Here is a 19,228-nt window from a genome sequence, read left to right as displayed (position 1 = left end):
CCCATCTTAGTAGGTGTTTTCCTTCTCATGATCCACAATGTTATCTTCTTAATGTACTCTAAGAGCTCTTTTTAAAATATATATATATATATTTATTGATTTCAAAGAGGAAGGGAGAGAGAGAAACATTAATGATGAGAATCATTGATCAGCTGCCTCCTACATACCTACACGGAATTGAGCCTGCAACCCAACCCAGGCATGTGCCCTGACTGGAATTGAACCGTGATCTCCTGGTTCATAGGTCGATGCTGAACCACTGAGCCACCCTGGCCAGGCCATAAGAGCTCTTTCTGTAGTAAAGAAATTAGCCCTTTAGCATAAATTTTGCAAATATTTTTCACACTTTGTTATCTTTTTTGTTAATATATTTTATTGATTTTTTTACAGAGAGGAAGGGAGAGAGAGAGTTAGAAACATCAATGAGAGAGAAACATCAATCAGCTGCCTCCTGCACACCTCCTACTGTAGATGTGCCCGCAACCAAGGTACATGCCCTTGACCGGAATGGAACCTGGGACCCTTGAGTCCGCAGGCCAACGCTCTATCCACTGAGCCAAACCAGTTAGGGCTGTTATCTTTTTAATGCTTCTAGTTCTTTTTTTCTTTTTACTGAAGTCAAATTCATATAACATAAAGTTAATCGTTTTAAAGTGTACAATTCAGTGGCATTTAGTATATTCACAATGTTGTGCAACCATCACTTCTAGTTTCAAAGTATTTTATTTCTGGTATTTTTAATGATTCATAAGTTTTTAATTTTAATGTAGCATATTATAATCATGTTTTTTTTATGGCTTCCTTTTTTTTGGTCACAAACTCTTCACCCTTTGTTTCCTCACAATTTGACACTTCCTTTTCTTTCCACACTAAGTTCAAGATCATCATGTCCACCACTATCTCATCAGCACCTTCAGCTCTTGCTCCTTTCACAATACACGCCCTCAAACCCCACCCTTGGCTCTGTTGACCACCACCCTGCCCTTCTCCACTCCAGCACTGGGCTGCTGAGCACTGCCAGAGAAAACTCACACAGCCATATTTATTCATTCATTAGGCAAATATTTTTTTAACATGTCCTAGGTGCACCAACACTGTGCTGGATACAAATTTGGGGCCAGGACAAACTTATGGTCTCCGGCCCCAGCTGGGCCCTCAACATCTGACAATCCTTTGTCTCACTCCATGTCCTTGATCACCTCCCTCTCCTGCTTCCATCTTACTAATTTTCCAAACCTTCCACATGTTCATAGTGACTTCCCCTTCTGTTTTCACAGACATTAAACTATGAGGGATGAACGATTTCAACTTCCTACTTCCTGCCAACAAACACTGACATCTAAACCAATTCTCCTAGACAACCAAGGTTAAGGTGCCTTCTCCAGTTCAAAGCTAATCCCTCCACCTGTGCTCAGACTGCTCCCTTCCCATTCCCCTCTCTTCAACCCCTGCCTCTCCCTACTGGTTCTTCCTCCATAGTAAATAAATCCATGCAAGTCTCTTCTACTAAAGAAAGGAAGGGAGAAAGGGAGGGAGGGATAAGGAAAGGTGGGAGAAAGAAAGGAAACCAAAGAAAAAACACTCCACACTTAATTCTCTTTCACAGTAAAATGTATCTCTATTTCCTCTCTTTTCATTTTTACTGTTTTTATTTTCAAAGTTATATATGCACATAGTTTGAGGCTCCAGATAGGACTATAAGGTCTATTACAATAAAGAGTAGACCCTTCCCCCCTCCAATTTCCTTCTCAGAATCACCTCTGAGATTTTTCTTTTAGTATTTCCCTCCATATCTCTAAACAACATGTTCATTAATTTTTTTTCAAATATATTTTATTGAATTTTTACAGAGAGGCAGGGAGAGGGATATAGAGTTAGCAACATCAATGGGAGAGAAACATCGATCAGCTGCCTCCTGCACACCCCCCACCAGGGATGTGCCCGCAACCAAGGTACATGCCCTTGACCGGAATCAAACCTGGGACCCTTCAGTCCGCAGGCCAACGCTCTATCCACTGAGCCAAACCAGCCAGGGCATTAATTTTTGTTTTTAAGCACTATCTACTGGCTTCCCTCCATGTAAAGTGAAAACTGAGCTCCCTTTCTTCCCTCTGCCCCACCATGGATCACTTTCCATCCTGCCCCTGCATGCTATACTCCCAAGAGAATTATATCAGTTAGGGTTAGATCAATATTCATTATTAGCTTATGTAATGTTATTCATAGCTGTCATGTGATAGCGACCTAATGCCTTTCTCCTCTTCCATAACTTTATTTTCCCTGAATCTCATTTAAAAATTTGATTATTCTCTGAATTTATCACTAATTCTGCCCTATACTCATCCAAAAGTTTATATATCCTCTCAATTCATTCAAAACAGATATTCACCTCTTATCTCCTTGAAAAAATTCTCTAGGAGCCTTCCAATCTGGGTCTAACTCTAATAACCTCCTGAGAAAGGGTACGTGGGAGAAAAATTTGAAACCCTATATCAAAATGTCTTTATTCTGTCTTCCTTATTGATAGTTTGACTGTTGTGAGACTCTAGATATCACTTAAAATCTATTCTTACACAGTGCTAGAACAATAGCTGGCCACCTCGGTAAAGACTGGATTTTCCTAATCCCAGAGTTGGTTGAGACCATATGACTAAGTTTTTTTCAATGGAATGTGAGTAGAAATTATATGGGCCACTTCCTAGCCAGACCTGAGATTGGTATAACTCTACATTTTTTCTTCCCTCTCCCTGCCAGCTTCTACCCAGGGATGGCAGCCACCCAGTTTTGACATTGTGGACAGCAATGCCCTAAAGTGTTTCTCAGATTTTACTACGCATACCAATCACCTGGGGATCTGCAAGCACAGATGCTGATTCAGTAGGTCTGTGGTGGGGCCTGAGATACTGCATTTCTAACAAGCTTCTAGGTAATGCTAATGCTGCTGGCCTACAGACGACTTTTCAGTATAAGACCCTAAAGCAGTGGTTCTCAACCTTTCTAATGCCGCGACCCTTTAATTCAGTTCCTCATGTTGTGGTGACCCCCAACCATAAAATTATTTTCGTTGCTACTTCATAACTGTAATTTTGCTACTGTTAATGAATCGTAATGTAAATATCTGTGTTTTCTGATGGTCTTAGGCTCTACAGCAGCAGTTCTCAACCTGTGGGTCGCTAAGACATCTAAAATGAGCCTACGATTCATTAACAGTGGAAAATTAGTTATGAAGTAGCAACGAAAATAATTTTATGGTTGGGGGTCACCACAACATGAGGAACTGTATTAAAGGGTTGCGGCCTTAGAAAGGTTGAGAACCACTGCCCTAAAGGATGACAGAGTATATTGCAGGCCTTGGTCTCTGTATGATTTGTGGAGCACACTGAACTACCCACTTTTTTTTTTTTTTAAGAAAAAAATAAGTTCTATTTTGTTGAGTCATTGCATTTTTAGCCTTCACCCTAGCAGAGCTGGAGTACAGAATTCCAGATTGGAAATCACTTTCCCCCTAAATGCTGAAGGCATGATCCCCTGTCTTCTAGTCTGGAGTGTTACTATTAAGAGGCTCGGTGCCATTCTAATTGCTGACCCTTCATATGTGGTCTGTTTTGCATCTGATATTTCATGATGTGCCTTGATGCTGGGCAATGGATGGGCCCTTTTCATCTGGAAGCACAAGCCCTTCCTTTCTTTATTTTTTTAAAATATGTTTTTATTGATTTTTAGAGAGAGGAAGGGAGAGGAAAAGAGCAATAGAAACATTGATGAAAAAGAAACATCACTGATTGGCTGCCTCCTGCATGCACCCTACCAGGGATCTAGCCCGTAACCTGGGCATGCGTCCAGACCAGGAATCAAACCAGCAACCTCTTCGTTCTTAGGTCAACATTCAACCACTGAGCCACACAGGCTGGGCAGCCCTTCCTTTCTTACTCTTCATTTTCTCTGATCTCTAAACGCCCTGGTCTGATTCTCTAATCCACCTCCCCCTTTTTTTTTTCCTATATGCCTCCTTTTGTTTTACTTGCTGGGAGAGTTCCTCAATTTCTCATTAAACCCTTTTGTTAGAATTTTCCATCCCTTCCCTCGGGGTTTTCCTTTTCAAGTGTGTTTTCTTAGATGCAATCCTTTATTATAGTATCCCTTATGTAAAAGTATCAATAGTTTTCTTTTTCCTTAAGTTTTACTTTACATTGTCTATGGACAAAGTTGGGACCTGCCAACTGTGGGTTTCACCATGGGGTGATCTGGCTAACTGCTTTGTTGGGGGACCCCTGGTGTTAATACTGTAAGGTGTTTCCTCTCACTAGTCAGATTCCCCAGATAAGAGCCTTCCAGTCTCTGATCTGGATGGCAGAGTTCAAGAAACCACCTCTCAGTAAATAAACTTTCACTTCTCTTATTTTCAATACAACTGTTCCCAAACATCCTTCATGCTGAAGACCCTCTGCTTTCCATCTCCAACAAATAAGTCTCCAGTAATATTATGGGTTGGAGGTGAGTAGTTGCCCAGATATATGGAGTAAAGGAGGAGATGGGAGGGGTGTAAATACTTCAAAGACTCCTCCTAATGTTAGTACCACCTACACCCCAGTTGTACATGATGCTAGTAATTCAAGGATATATCAAGTTGCTTCTAAACTTTCTTCACTGATGGTTTAGTTACCACTTCACTGCTAAATCAGTTGCTACTGCCCAACCGGTGTGGCTCAGTGGTTGAGGATGGATCCATGAACCAATTTTGATTCCTGGTTTGATTCCTGATCAGGGCACAAGCTTGGCTTTTGGGCTCCATCCCCAGTAGAGGGCGTGCAAGAGGCAGCCGATCAGTGATTCTCTCTCATCCTTGATGTTTCTCTCTCCCTCTCCCTTTCTATGAAATCAATTAAAAAAAACATGTTTTTTAAAAGTTTGTAATAACACCAGTTGCCACTTATCCTTCTGTTTTTCAGTTTCTATCTAAAACTTTGCTATTACCTCCTCTTTCTTTTTGACCCCTTTATGAAATCCCCTATTGTTATATTACTATTATTCTTAATCCTCACTCGAGGATATTTTTTTCCATTGACTTCTAGACAGAGTGGAAGGGAGAAAGAAGAGGGAGAGAGAGTCCCCTGTTGTTCATTTTGATATTTTTTCATTGCTTTTTAGAGAGAGTGGAAGGGAGGGGGAGAAAGAGAGAGAGAGAAACATCCAGGTGAAAGAGACACGTCGATTGGTTGCCGACCCAGGGTCAGGGATCTAGCCTGCAACGGAGGTACGTGCCCTCGATCTGAACCTAACCCAGGACCTTTCTTACTGCGGGCCAACACTCCACCCACTGAGCCAAACCAGCTAGGGCTAGAGTCCCTCGAGTTTAACTGAAGGTCTCCATTCACTCGCTAACCCTGTGCAAACTGGTTTCATTCTCAATCTTCCATAATCTGTCAACACTGATCTTCCCGAATGGGTAAATCTGTCGTAACTCACCAATTAAAATCCTTCAAAGGTCCCAAATGCCTTCAGAACAAAGTCCAAATTACTTAGCTCGCAAACCTTTTCCAGATCTGTCTCCTCACTCCAGTCTCCCCAGCCACACCTCACCACCACCACATTCCATTCGCTCGAACTGAATCCCCTGCTGTACCTTCCAAGGTGCTGGACCCCCCTTCAAGCACCATGCGCTTGCTCCTTCCTCTTCAAACAGGTAGGTACCTGGTTAAGGCTTTAGATTCCGTTCAAGCAGCACCTCCTCCCAGAATCCTCTCTCTGTGCTCCTGGCGACACACCCGGGGCATTATCTCTAACAGAACGCCTGTGCCACCATCGCGGGAGAGTCCACCTCATTCGTCTTTGCAAACCAGAGACCACCACATAACGGAACGCCAGAAAGGGGGAGGTGAAAAGGCTGAAATAAGCCAGCTTCTGAGAATATACTGATAGTCGGTGTCTCCGTTGGGCTCCCGTCCAGGAGGAAGCGCTAGGGCGAAGAATGTAACACTCACCCAGTCAAGCCTTCCCCAGGCCCCAACGCATGGCGGAGCCGGGTGGACACACAGAGAGGTTCCACGGCTGTGCCATCTGGAAGAATGCCCCAGAACTCCCACCACCATCACCTAGCGCCAGCGGACGCTCCATTAATTCTGACAGAAGAAATTAACTATAGACCACAAGATAATGCCGTGAAGGTTTGACTGGTCAGAACCGCCCCTGGTTACAGAACGTTCCGCTCCCGTCTCTGGCGCCGGTAGTCCGGAGGCGGTGGCGCAGGTCTGGGCATGCGCGGAACTCCCTGGGAGTTGTAGTTCACCAGGTGAGCCGAGAAGGGCGAGGCTTCGCTGAGCATCCTGGGAATTGTAGTGCCGGCTCGAGATCGCTCTCGGCGCCGGCGCAAACCGACATTCCCTTCCGGGCTCAAACGTCGCGCTTCGCAAAAAGGGGAAAATCCTGTGGGTTCCCCGAGTGACCGACAATGGCTACCTACAGCCTGGCGAACGAGCGACTACGCGCCTTGGAAGACATCGAACGGGAAATCGGCGCCATCCTTCAGAATGCAGGTTCGGGAAACGAGGACCGGAAGGCAGAGAGCGAGCCCGAGCCCCGAGCACGTGCGCCAACCCGAGATTAGGAGCGGGGACGGGGAAGGATCCTAGGTGCTAGCGCTGCGAGGGAGGGGGCGGGGGGGGGGGGGTGAGGGGTAGAGGGGCTGGCCCTTGGGCGGGGCTGGACTGCGGGTCTCTGAGTAGCCCTGCCCTCTCTCTGCCCCTGCAGGTACCGTAATCCTGGAACTTTCCAAGGAAAAAACCAATGAGCGGCTGCTAGACCGACAAGCGGCGGCTTTCACGGCGTCGGTGCAACACGTAGAAGCGGAGCTGTCGGCTCAGATCCGCTACCTAACCCAGGTGGGTGGGTGGTGGGAGGTGCAGTGTGCCCAACCCAGCTCTCTGGCTTAGCCTTAGCCTTAGCCTTCAGAGGGCCCAGGCGGAGCCTTGACCTCCTCGGGAGCCAGGCAGGACCAGGCCGCCCAAGCCGGCACCAAGCCGGATGAATGACCCTGGCAGGACTCCTCCGTTCCAGGGCTGGTTTCTTCCTCTAAAAGGAAAGGCGGCCCTGCCTATTCACGGGTTTCATCACATGAACTACTAGATAAGGAAGTTCTGGGAGAGGGCTTGTAAACAACCCAAGAGCCACAGGACTTTGTCCCTAGAAACTGACCTCAGGGGCCTGAAACCCCAGGTAGCTGCTTCCTGAGAAAGGAGATGGGGTTGAGGGGGTTCTGAAGTCATTACAATAGTAACCACTACTTACCAAACTTTCACAATGTACCAGACACTCTGCGTGATCTTATTTAATCGTACAACTCTAGGAATTAGTTGTTGTCACCCCCATTTTCCAGATGAGGTGATCAGAAGTTAAGTGGTTTGCCCTAAGTCATCCAGCTACCATGTGGTATGGATTCAAACTCTGGGAAGAAATGAGACAAGAGACCTGATGCCTTGTTGGGGAGATGGATAAGGGAGAGGGTGCTTCGTTGACCAGTTGAAATGTCCTCTAGGTGGCCACAGGGCAGCCCCATGAGGGCTCCAGCTACTCTTCAAGGAAGGACTGTCAGATGGCACTAAAGCGAGTGGACTATGCTCGCCTCAAGCTCAGTGATGTGGCCCGAACCTGTGAGCAGATGCTGGAAAACTAAGCCAAGTAGGCAGAGAGACATCTTGGAGGGAGATCACCACCTCCACCCGGGACAGAACCTGGAGACCTGTAGGATGAGCAGCACAGGCTGCCATGCATGCCCTGCTGGTCATATATGAGGACAAAGAGGCAAAAGGTGGGAATGGAGAAACTTAAAGCCCATGCCTGCCCACCACTCTGTGCTGGCTCCTCCAGCAGGTGCTCCTGCTCTGACTTCACCAAAGTGCTGACAAGCTCAGACAGGAGATGAGAGTCAGTCACCCAACCCACTTCCTCAGATACTTCATGTCCTTGTCCGCTTCCGCAGACTTGAACCAATGAAGACACATTCTTCTTCATTGAAGAGATAAAACAGGAAATAAGGGGTTTAATAATAAAAAACAACAACAATAAAGACTATCACTGGGGCATATATGAGTGACACAAGGGATTGAGGAAGTAAATCCAGCCTGGATGGCAGCTGATGGCTGCTGAGGGAGGGTGGGAAAACCCAGGCCTTAAGTGTGGGGTCAGGGGAGGAAGCAAGTGAGGGCTAAAGTTGGTGTGGTATAGAGAGAGACTTTGGGGAGGGGGCATCATCAGCAGAGAAGCTGAAGCCAGGAATCATGGTAAAGGGGTAAGGGCATGAGGCCAATATATACAGAAAGAAGAGTCAATAATTAGAAAAATAATTTTCAGTAAAAATATACATTCAGAATTTTACACAATGTAAAGACAAAAAGTTCTAACAGGGCAGTGGCTGGTTAAACAGTAACAGATGTGTACAGAGTGCCTACTATGTGCCAGAGAGAATGTTCCCGTTTATTAAATGTTTCTGGTAGTGAATAAATCACATTTTCTACCCTCACAAGCTCCCATTCTTAGCCCAAGGGTTGGAATATGGTGCCACAGGAATATATTGAAGCTGCAAATCTGGAAAAGAAATTGAGAGATGAGCTCTGAGATCAAGGGAAGTTGGGGAGGGGAAGTGATAGCTTGAATTAGAGAATCAGACTCCAAAACATTTAATCGACAATCTGGTTCACAGTAGTTACTCAATGTAAGACTTGTGAATTAAATGGATTTCTACCCCTCATCTCCCACTAGTCTGCTCCAGCTGCCATCTTCTTGATATTTCTTCAAGCACTGCCTGGCTTTGAAGGCCAAGCACTGGTCCCAAGGCCTATGGTGGCTTCCCTCCCTCCCCATTCTGTATTCTGGTTGACTCTTCTCATGTGACTTAAGGTCCACGGTGCAGATAGCCTTCATATTTGTCTGCCTGGGGTGAATTTCCAGCTATCTGGAAGCTACTGGGATCAGGATCCCTGCCAGGGAGACTCTGGTCCCCCATGGAGGGCTTCAGAGATCCACTTTACCTGGAGAGTACTGCGGTGACTGCTGACTTCTCCTCTTACACATCACATAGAGAAGGACTCCAGTGAGGAAGAAGATGATGCCCAAGAGAACCAGCACTGGCACTATGATACGTATCCCAGCTGTAGGACCCACATTTTCTTCCAACTGCTTCTGGTTGGCCCCAGCTTCAGGCCCAGTCTCTAGACTGTGGCCCACAGCAGTAGTGGTTTCATGGGCGTGGATGGGCTTTTTATCCAAGGACAGTGTTCCTACAGGAAGGGTAGGCTGCTGGGTAGACCGCAGGGTGAGTGGCAGGTACGTCTGAGCAGGGATGTCCGTGACTGCAGGTGCCCCTTCAGTGGACTTGGGAATCTGGATGCTGGGGGGAGGTGAATGCTCCTGCTGGACCACTCTCCCAGAGTAAGCATGTCCACATTCTGGAAAGGCAAGAAGTGAGGAATCCTGGTTATGAGGAGACTGGGTGAAGAAGCAGGTAGAGGCAAGGATAGTGGGTTAAGGGGAATATCGGGAACAGCTGAAGACCAGGAGGGAAAGGCAGGGGAGAGGTGAAAGGTGGGGGAGAAGGAAGTGAACCACTGCAACATGAAACCACTGGGACAGAGGTGTGTTCTGACCTGGGTTGGGCCTGGCCAGTGTTGCTCAGTGGTTGGGTGTTGACACATGCACCAGGAGGTTGCTGGTTCGATTCCCGGTCAGAGCACATGCCCAGGTTATGGGCTCAATCCCTGGAGGCAGCTGATTGATGTTTCTATCTCTCCCTTCCTCTCTCTAAAAATCAATAAATATTTTTTAAACAAAAGAGAGAGAGACTTGGGTTGCAAACAGCTATGAAGTAGCTGTGTGACCTTGCCCTTGTCTCTTAACCTCTCAGGGACTCATTTGTTTCAGCTGTAAAGTGGGGATAATTTCAGTACCAAGGGCCATAGTAGCTGAGAGCATTACATGAAATAATGTAGGCCTATAGAGCTCAAAGGGCAGGAAGCTTACCACGTATGTTACCAAGACGACTTTAGGCAGGATGTGAAAAACACTTGGTATTTTAATGGTTGTGTATTTCTTTTAGGAGAAAATACAACCAGTGCATTAAATTTATGACTTCACAGATATTATTGCCTAGGGCAAGTTGCTACTTAAGTTTTCAAAAGTAGCTTGTGGCCCAGCCAGTGTGGCTCAGTTGGTTGAGCTTCATCCCATGAACCAGGAGGTTGCTGGTTCTATTCCTGGTCAGGGCACATGCCCAGCTTGTGGGCTCAGTCCCCACTAGTGGGTGTTCAGGAGGCAGCCAATCGAGGATGTTTCTATCTCCCTCTCTCTAAAATCAATAAAGCCATTTTTAAGTGCCTTGTGTACACTTAAGATTTATTCATCTCAAAAAAAAGATTTATTCATTTCATTGTGTGCAAATTCTACCTCAAAAGAAAAAAGGAACAATAAAACACTGAATTCTATATGCATGCTGAAATGTTTGGAGGTGAAGTATAATCATGCCTGCAATTTACCTGGAAATGCATCAAAAAAATAAGGTGGATTGATGATAGAGGATGGATAGACAGATGGATGTGCAATAAAGCAAATATAGTTAAAATGCTGTAAACTCAATATTGTAAAATATACAATATATTTGCTTTATTATGTATATATATAAAATATGTAAAGTATAAACATAAAAGCTAAGTATTGTAGAATCTAGGTGGTGGGTATATGGATGTTTACAATTCTTTCAACTTTTGTATACTGTATGTCTTTAAATTTACATAAAAGAATGGAAAACAAGAATAGTGTCCTGATTTCAAGGAAAATATTAAGTAAATAATAGCACAGGGTGAACTAGCAGAAAATCATGAAAGTGGTAGTGAGTGATGTGGTAGTGAATGATGTTTGGTGAACAGGGCCTTAAGTGAAAGTACTTTGGGCAGCATCAGACGAGGAATGTGAGGACTCACAGGGCAAAGTCCGAGGTGAAGAAAACTATAAGGTGGAGGCGGTGAGCCCTGGAGACAGAGCCTGGAGAGGAGGGAGAAAGCACTCACCTCTCCGATCAAAGCAGTTCTTCAATTCAGTCACCCACGGGTCTTTGCTGCCCCCGCATACACTCCAGGAACGCAGTGGGAACTTTAATTGGAACCTTCGGAGGAACAACCTGGTTTTAGCTTCAAGAGGGCCCGCCCCCCCTTTCCCACCTCTTTCCTCATTCCAAAGACATGAGGTCACCTCCAAGAGCAACCAGTTTCTGCTGAACTGGGAATTTTCCAGGAAGGTGGAACAGGAAAGTGAAGGTGTGGAGAATTGAGGCAAACAACCCAGAGAAGGGTTAGGTGCTCCCAGAAGGAGTTCAAGTTTGACCAGAGAGGGTCCTGGAGGCACCTGGCAAGGAGGGACTGCGCAGGCGCTGCCTTCTCAGGGGTGGGTGAGATTACCTGACAAAGCCACCAGTACAAGGAACGTGGTTCGTCAGGTGTTCTCGGAAACGTTCCATGTCTTTAATCGTTGGAGGAGAGTCAGGAAGAAATTTCCTATTACAGTAACAACTTCCAGCTCTGCTGCCCTCGTTGCCGTGGCCTGAGGGGGACAGAGGAGGTCAAGCACAGGTTCCCAGGCGAGGCCAGCTTGTCACTCATCCTCCCGCCCACTGCCCCACTGCAGCCTCTCCCCTAGGCCCGGGCCGGATGGCCATGCTCAACCCACACAGCACACCCCTGAAGACCGTTCGTGCCCTAGCCGGTTTATTCCGCCTGGGGACTGAGGAGTCCCCGGTTCCATTCCCGGTTCCATTCCCGTCAAGGGCACACGCCCCGGTTGCGCCTCGATCCCCAGTAGGGGGTGTGCAGAAGGCAGCCAATCCATTCTCTCTCATCCTCTCTCTCTCTTTGAAATAAAAAAAAAATACATTTTTAAAAAGATGTATATCATATCACCTGTATCCAGGTGTCCCGCAGCCTGACCCCAACTCCAGGCAGCTGGCCCTCCCCCGGCCCTGGCTGCCCTGGGGATCTCCGGACGCGCCTGGCTCCCCACTTATTCAACTCAATCCCGAAGCCTTAGGGTCTCCCCCACACACACAACACACACAGCCATCCCCTGCCCCGGGTTCGGGGATCTGGGTCCCAGCCCGGCCCCGACGAACCTGGCTCGGTCAGCTGCGCTAGCAGGAGGAGGCGGAGCGCGAGGCACCGGGGTCCCCAGCCCCACCTCATCTCGGGGCGGCCGGGCCCGGTCTGGCTCCCCGACAGGCTTCGGGGAGGGACGCTCGTTCGGCAGGTTTCTCTGAGGCTTTCACTTCCTTCACCGGCTGCACCCGAGGTTCTTGGGGAGACGGAGGCCGTGGGCGCGCGACCCCGGCCTAGACGGCGGGGCGGCGCGAGGTGCCAGCGCCCACCCTCCCTCCCGCGCTCGCAGCTCGCGGCGTCTCGAACCGACAGCGCGGTCGGTACCGTCCACCCCGTGCGGCCCGGACGCCCGCGGGTGGGAAATCCCCGGAGGCGGAGCTCCTCCGCCCGTGCCCACGCAGCAGGCGGGAGCCTCCGTGGACGGGTTGGCCGGGAATGTCTGAGAAGGGGAGGCAGAACGCTCGGGCTGCGGAGCGAGGCGGGCGGGAGGCTGCGTGTCAACGGGCAGGCTGGACGCGGTGTGGGGATGCCCGCCGCGCACCTACCCAGGCCGGCCCTCGGGACCTGGGGCACCAGCGAGCGGTTCACCCGCCACCTCCTCCAAGATGCTTTCACTTCCCCGGCTCCGCTGGACCTAGTCACATGTCCGGGGGGATGAGGGCAGGAAAGGCCGCGGGCCTCCCGGAACACACGGCGCCCAGACGCGAGGAGGGGGCCACGGGCTCCGCCGCCCTGACGTCACCCCACCCCCACCCCGAGGTATTTACCTTCGAAAAGTGGTGGCGGCTGCAGGTACCGGAGGAGTGGAACGGCCAGGAGAGGCTGGGTCTACGGGGGGCTCACCGCAAACCGATCCAAACTGAAGGGATGCTCCTGCTCCTGCTCCCTCCTCCCACACCCCGCAGACGGATCCAGAATTCTTCCCTCCTTGCCAAACCCTTCCCCACAGGATAAGCCCTCCCTCACCTCCCTCCTAACTCAAACCCTGCCTTTGAGTGGAGCCTCAAAATCAAATACCATCTCACCCCCGAGTACATCTTTAACCCTAAGGGTCTACTTTCTAGTCTAGCTCCCGTTCTCATCTCTCATCCGGGGATTCCCATCTTCAGCCTGGAAAGCCTTCTTCTCAGATGCTAACACTCACCCATAGATCTCACCCTACCTGACTCTTAAACCCACCCTCCCATTGTGTGACCCAGCCCCCAATTCCCAGCACCGTCCTCTCCCTCACCGTATAACCCCTTCCTGGGCTTAGTCTGAGCCCAGGCCCTGTGCCCCTGACTGAAGACATGGAGTTTGTGTCTGGATATCGAGATGAGTTCCTCGATTTCACCGCCCTCCTCTTTGGCTGGTTCCGAAAGTTCGTGGCAGAGCGTGGGGCTGTGGAGACCAGCCTCGAGGGCCGCTGGCGACAGTTGGAGGCGCAGATCAGAAGGCTGCCCCAGGACCCTGCCCTTTGGGTGCTCCATGTCTTGCCCAACCGCAGTGTGGGCATCAGCTTGGGGCAAGGGGCAGAGCCAGGCCCTGGACCAGGCCTGGGGGCGGGCTGGCTGCTGGGAGATCAGCCCCCGCTCCACCTTCGAGACCTCAGCCCCTATGTCAGCTTTGTCAGTTTGGAGGAAGGCGAGGAAGGGGAGGAGGAAGAAGAGGAGGAGGAAGAGGAAGAAAATGGAGAGGAAGAGGGTGCAGGCACAGAGAAGGTAGAACCAGAGGAGGATGGGGAGCCAGCCCATACGAGCAGGGAGTCCCCCCAGGAAGCAAATCTTCCAGGGCAGCCGGAGGAGGCTGAGCAGAAGGAAGGAGGTGGCGAGAATGGCTGTCAAGACGAGAGGGCAGAAGACGAAACTGGGCCTAAGAGGAGGAAGGGGCGAAGAAGTGGTAAGAAGCCAGGGCCGGCCCTGCCCTACCCCCTGCTCAGACGTACTCCCCTCTGAAGCCCTCTTAGCACGGGGAACCCAGCTCGCTAGGAGTCACAAACAAAAGGATGGCTTCAGGCCAATCTGGCCTGAAAAGGTGTTTTTATCGTCCCACATTGTTTTTTCATTTGAGCCAACATTTAAATACTGTTTTTAAAAAACCTCCTAAACTGTGGAGTTATACCTTCTTAAGAAAAGGTAAAGATCGGCAGCCAATGCTGGTACCGTGTATCTGCTGCCCCTTTAAGATAAGGCATATCCTCTCTACCTAGTTCCCTTTACTCAGTTTACTTGCCTACCCCCTGCAGGCATTTGAGTTGAATATCCCTGACCCTGATCATCTTTGCTACCCCACCACCTCCCACACCTCCGACTTTTCTTCTCCAGAGGCTGCCCCCCTGCACCTGGCCTGCCTCTTACTGGTGACGGATGAACACGGCACCATCTTGGGCATCGACCTGCTAATGGATGGAGCCCAGAGGAGTGCAGGCAAGGGCTCATGGACAGAGAACCTGGCTCCTCGGGCCTATGCTCTCCTCTGCCACAGCATGGCCTGCCCCATGGGCTCTGGAGACCCCCGAAAGCCCCGACAGCTTACTGTGGGAGATGCCCAGCTGCACCGGTACAGCAATCTGGTGTCTGAGGGTGGGGAGGCCTAGCGGGCCCGGACTTCTGGACCGTGCAGCCTGATGCCCTATTCACCCCCATTCAGAGAGCTGGAGAGTCTGGTCCCAAGGCTGGGAGTGAAGTTAGCCAAGACCCCAATGCGGACATGGGGTCCCCAGCCAGGCTTCACCTTCGCCTCCCTTCGGGCTCGAACCTGCCATGTTTGTCACAAGCACAGCTTTGAAGTGAAGCTGACACCCTGGTGAGCAGCCTGCAAAGATGGAAGGAGAGGAAGGAAGACCCAACAGTCAGGCAAACAGAGAGGCTGGTGGGGGACCCTACAGACAGAGTGAGGAACAAGGAAATTAGATGAAGAAAATGAGTTGTTGCCCTAGACAGTTTGGCTCAGTGGCCGATAGACTGAAGGGTCCCGGGTTTGATTCCCGGTCAAGAGCATGTACCTCGGTTACAGGCTCAATCCCTGGCCCTGGTGGTGTGTCTCTCTCACATCAATGTTTCTCTCTCTCTCTCTCTCTCTCTCCCCCTCCCTTTCTCTCTCTAAAAATCAATGGAAAAATAACCTCAGATGAGGATTAAAAAAAAAAAAAGTTGTTACTGGCAGAGAGAATACAGACAAACAGATTGAGTTTGGGCAGCTGCAGGGCAGACAGATGGCAGACAAAGGTCTTCCAGAGATTAACACTGGGTGCCCACCACTCCCTGTGACCCCAGCCCCCAGTGTAGCGCTGTCTTGTACTGTGGAGAGGCCTGCCTCCGGGCCGACTGGCGGCGATGCCCAGATGATGTGAGCCACAGATTTTGGTGCCCGAGGCTTGCAGCCTTCATGGAGCGGACAGGGGAACTGGCAACTCTGCCTTTCACCTACACTGCAGGTACCACAGGGAGGTCAGGAGCGGGAGGGGGAACTGGGACCGGGCCTTTGTGTCTGGGGCCTGGATGTCTGGGAACAGGGTCCTGGAGGTTAAGTCTGGATCCCTGGAATGAGGGCTGGATGCTGGGCATTTGGGGCAGAGGACTGGACCTTGAGGCTGGAGACAGAGTTTCTGGAGCTAAGGACTCAGCGCCCGGGGCCCTGGGATAGTTTAGGGGACTTAGAACTGGCGATTCAAACACTTGCTTCCCAGCTCCACCACTAACTGGTGACCTTAAGCAAATCATTCTACGTCTTGGTGCCTCAGTTTCCTCATCTGTAAAATAGGGATACTAACAAATGCTCCCAGGAATTGTTATAAGAATTCTGTCGGCTGGATGCTTGCTACACTGTAGGCACTCAGACATGTCAGTTCTCTCCCTGACTGGCACCAGACTCAGACCCAGAGTCCTTGGGAGAGGCTGAGGAGAGCTAAGTCTGGGGGGGTCCTAGCCACCAGGCCCTCGACCTTCTCCTCCCGCTTCTCCAGAGGTGACCAGTGAAACCTTCAACAAGGAGGCCTTCCTGGCCTCACGAGGCCTCACTCGTGGCTACTGGACCCAGATCAGCATGCTGATCCCAGGCCCTGGCACCCCCAGGCACCCCCGGGGCAGCACACCATCCCTCAGCCTTCTTCTCAACGGTGCGTGGGACCCCTCCTCAGGCTTGGGCCTCTCAGGGAGAAAGGGTGGGGGAGAACAAAGTTGTCTGGGTCCCAGATAACCCCTCCATATACACACCAAACCCCACCCCTTCTACCGGGGCCACTTCAGTCCCTTCCTCAACCCTCTACTGCTTCCCTCCCCATCCAAAAACTATCCCTCGGCAACCCCCTCCCCCCATTTCTCCAGGGCCTCTCTCAGGTAATGCAGCTCCTTAGGAAGAGAGAGGGAGGCATGTCAGGTGGGGGTCTCCCTGACACTGGGCCCCTCCTCCTCCTTTCCTCCTCTCAGGAGATCCCTACCAGCTTCTTCAGGGGGATGGGCCTGTCCTGATGCCTCCTGTGCCCGCAGATCCACCCAGGGGCCTCTTTGGTGAGCTGGAGGGACCCTGTAGGAACGAGGGAGAGGGGTCGTGACTGGAGAGCAGCAGTCTGGGTGGCTGAGATAAGGGCGCCTATTAGATTGGAGGCATTGGGGTCCAGACCTGGGGCCAGGTCCCCCAGTAACCCACTCTCCCCAGGCTCGTGGCAGGATTACTACACATGGCGGGGCCTCAGCTTGGACTCCCCCATGGCCGTGCTTCTCACCTACCCGCTGACTGTGTACTACGTCATCACCCACCTGGTGCCCCAGTCCTGTAAGGAGAGCGGACGCAGGGGGGAGGCGTGCTTCCAGGGGGGCAGCAGGGAGCTGGTAGGGGGCGGGAGGGGAGAGGAGGGAGGCCAGACCCTTAAGTGGCCAGCTTCTTACACAGTCCCCGAGCTCAACATCCAGAACAAACAGTCTCTGAAAATCCACGTGGTGGAGGCTGGGAAGGAGTTTGACCTGGTCATGGTGTTTTGGGTAAGTCCCTCCAGGCCCGAAGGCTGGGCATCTGGGTGGCAAAGTGGATGCAGGGTGGGACCCAGATCTGCCTCTCCGTCCTTTAGGAGCTCTTGGTCTTGCTCCCCCACGTGGCCCTGGAACTACAGTTTGTGGGTGATGGCCTGCCCCCCGAGAGTGACCAGCAGCATTTCACCCTGCAGAGGGTGAGGGCTGAGGGGTCCCCCTGCTCTTCATCCCTGGTCCTCCTACGGTCCTCCTCATTCGGCCTCGCCCTTCTGCTCCCTCCTCCCCTCTCCTTGGTCTTGCCTGACGCATCCTCCAGCACCCTAACTTCCAATGGTTTCTGCACCCCACTCCTGGCCCCCGCAGGATGGCCCTGACGTCTCTGTCCGCCCTGGTTCCGGGGTGTCAGCTCGGCTCGGCTCTGGAACTAAGGAGAAGGGGGGCCGGAGGGACCTGCAGATCAAGGTGTCTGCTCGGCCCTACCACCTGCTCCAGGGGCCGAAGCCCGACTTGGTTATCGGTGAGCACCTGGCGCGGGAGTGTGCGGAGGAGGGAGGAGGGAGCCGTGGCAGCCAGCTTCTCCCTGCTCTCCCTTGGTCCACAGGATTTAACTCTGGCTTTGGCCTCAAAGATACTTGGCTGAGCTCGCTGCCCCGCTTACAGGTGGGCAAAGGGGCAGAAGGGAACTTCTCTCACCTCCTGCCCAGTCCCTGCTCCTTCCCTGAGAGTCTCTGCTTCCCCAGCATCTGTTCCACTGACCTGGGGGGCCGCCTCTGGCCCCTCCCTGTGCCTGCCCCGCACCCCTCCTCCATGCCGGCCTTTCTGGGGCCTCGGGGTGCACCCCAGTCTACTACCCTCGCTGCTGGGGAGGTCCCGGGGGGCCGGAGCCTCTCTGCGTGTCTGAGGCCCGGCCCCCACCCCAGTCCCTCCGAGTGCCCGCCTTCTTCACCGAGAGCAGCGAGTACGGCTGCGTGATGGACGAACAGACCATGGCAGTGGCCGCCGGAGGGGGCACCAGCCCCCCGCAGCCCAACCCCTTCCGCTCCCCCTTCCGTCTCAGAGCGGCCGACAACTGCATGCCCTGGTAGGGACCCCGCCTCTTCTCCCCCCAAAACCCCCACCCCCACCCCCACCCCTTTAGCAGCTTCTTCCTCTCTGGCTGCGCATCCCCAAGCCCAGCCCTACCATCGTCTCTGCTCTCCTGGGACCCTCCCTGCCCAGCCCTACAACCTGCCTTTTCTAACCCCGACTGCTCACAGCCCTCTGGGCGGGTCCCCACAACCCCCACTCCCCCCACTTCACACCCAGCTCACAGCATCCCTCCCACTCCGCGCCCACCCCCGGGACCCCGTGCCCTCGGGCCGGCGGGACCCGCCCTGACGGCGCCACGCCCCCCGCAGGTACTGCAACGCCTTCATCTTCCACCTGGTCTACAAGCCCTCGCAGGGCAGCGGGGCCCGCGCGGCGCCGGGACCCGGGCCCCCGGCCCCGGCCCCGGCCGCTCCCGCAGCGCCCGCCCGACGGCGCCGCGGAGAGAAGAAGCCCGGGCGGGGGCCCCGCCGGCGGAGGTGAGGGCGGGGAGGTAGCCGTCCGCGCCTCCCCCACCAGGCCTCGGAAAGGGACCTCAAACCCCGTGAGGCCGAGGGGCAGGCCGCTGGGCCGAACACGGAAAAGGTAAATAAAACTGCTTGTTTGAAACCACGGAGTCAGACGCTCGTACTTGGGTCGCCCAACGGGGAGGGGAGGAAAGGGGTTAGGGATGCCTTAATTTCCTCCAGCTTCTTTCAGTCCCTCCGCGGCTGCCCCTCTCTCTTACCTGAGACTCTGGCCCTCCTTGTGAATCCCAACCTTCTAGTGTGTATGTGGGTAAAGCCATTCCCCCTGCCTCAGGGCAAAACCAAGAAGCAGAAAGTGGCTTCTCACTGGGGGGGTCAGGGGGAGCTCACAACCTCCGGGAACCCACACCCTTTGGTTTATATTCAGTGAAAGGCCCCGGCCACTCAGCTGTCCAAATTAGAAACCTGGAGGCCATCACCTTCTCTCATCACATGTAAGCAACCAAGAGCCAGCACCTGTTGAGTCAGACTGCTGGTCAGTCACATCCACCGGTTTATGTCCAGTCCCGCCACAAAGCCAGCTTCACGTTTTAGCCAG

General features: G+C 52.0%; 3 protein-coding genes across 4 annotated transcripts; 2 read left to right on the top strand and 1 right to left on the bottom strand.

Moving 5' to 3' along the window:
• Positions 1-6,232: 6,232 nt before the first annotated feature.
• MED11 (mediator complex subunit 11) lies at positions 6,233-7,680 on the top strand. The gene is made up of 3 exons (XM_079799282.1): positions 6,233-6,533; positions 6,748-6,878; positions 7,532-7,680. The coding sequence occupies exons 1-3, from the start codon at positions 6,449-6,451 to the stop codon at positions 7,667-7,669; spliced, it is 354 nt and encodes a 117-aa protein (XP_079655408.1). The 5' UTR covers positions 6,233-6,448; the 3' UTR covers positions 7,670-7,680.
• A 763-nt stretch (positions 7,681-8,443) lies between these two features.
• Positions 8,444-12,756, bottom strand: CXCL16 (C-X-C motif chemokine ligand 16). Its single transcript, XM_079799281.1, has 5 exons — positions 12,149-12,756; positions 11,442-11,583; positions 11,055-11,149; positions 9,024-9,440; positions 8,444-8,580 (listed from the first exon to the last, which is right to left on the bottom strand). The coding sequence occupies exons 1-5, from the start codon at positions 12,216-12,218 to the stop codon at positions 8,513-8,515; spliced, it is 792 nt and encodes a 263-aa protein (XP_079655407.1). The 5' UTR covers positions 12,219-12,756; the 3' UTR covers positions 8,444-8,512.
• Positions 12,757-13,405: 649 nt separating this feature from the next.
• ZMYND15 (zinc finger MYND-type containing 15) lies at positions 13,406-18,646 on the top strand (the record flags this gene model as incomplete). 2 transcript variants are annotated; one of them, XM_079799278.1, is made up of 13 exons in its annotated part: positions 13,406-14,009; positions 14,435-14,669; positions 14,760-14,915; positions 15,386-15,546; positions 16,075-16,227; positions 16,538-16,618; positions 16,767-16,883; positions 17,001-17,089; positions 17,176-17,274; positions 17,441-17,594; positions 17,679-17,737; positions 17,998-18,158; positions 18,475-18,646. In XM_079799278.1, 13 exons carry the CDS (start codon positions 13,421-13,423, stop codon positions 18,644-18,646), a joined length of 2,226 nt encoding a protein of 741 aa, XP_079655404.1. The 2 variants fall into 2 exon arrangements, with proteins under 2 accessions (XP_079655404.1, XP_079655405.1); XM_079799279.1 differs by having other exon boundaries at positions 13,421-14,009; positions 17,441-17,737.
• Between the last annotated feature and the right edge of the window lie 582 nt (positions 18,647-19,228).

This window comes from Cnephaeus nilssonii (genome assembly GCF_951640355.1).
Source record: "Cnephaeus nilssonii genome assembly, chromosome: 19".
Taxonomy (NCBI): Eukaryota; Metazoa; Chordata; class Mammalia; order Chiroptera; family Vespertilionidae; genus Cnephaeus; species Cnephaeus nilssonii.
Note: the sequence above shows the minus strand (reverse complement) of the source record. Positions and strands in the feature narration are given on the sequence as shown.

Bases quoted from the DNA above. Each gene is read 5' to 3' on its own strand.
- MED11 (XM_079799282.1), top strand. From the start codon at position 6,449: ATGGCTACCTACAGCCTGGCGAACGAGCGACTACGCGCCTTGGAAGAC. The intron at 6,534-6,747 runs GTTCGGGAAACG...CTGCCCCTGCAG, and splicing joins CGCCATCCTTCAGAATGCAG to GTACCGTAATCCTGGAACTT. The intron at 6,879-7,531 runs GTGGGTGGGTGG...AATGTCCTCTAG, and splicing joins AGATCCGCTACCTAACCCAG to GTGGCCACAGGGCAGCCCCA.
- CXCL16 (XM_079799281.1), bottom strand. From the start codon at position 12,218: ATGAGGTGGGGCTGGGGACCCCGGTGCCTCGCGCTCCGCCTCCTCCTG. The intron at 11,584-12,148 runs GTTCGTCGGGGC...TGTCCCCCTCAG, and splicing joins AGCGCAGCTGACCGAGCCAG to GCCACGGCAACGAGGGCAGC. The intron at 11,150-11,441 runs GTAATCTCACCC...GTTCCTCCGAAG, and splicing joins TGTACTGGTGGCTTTGTCAG to GTTCCAATTAAAGTTCCCAC.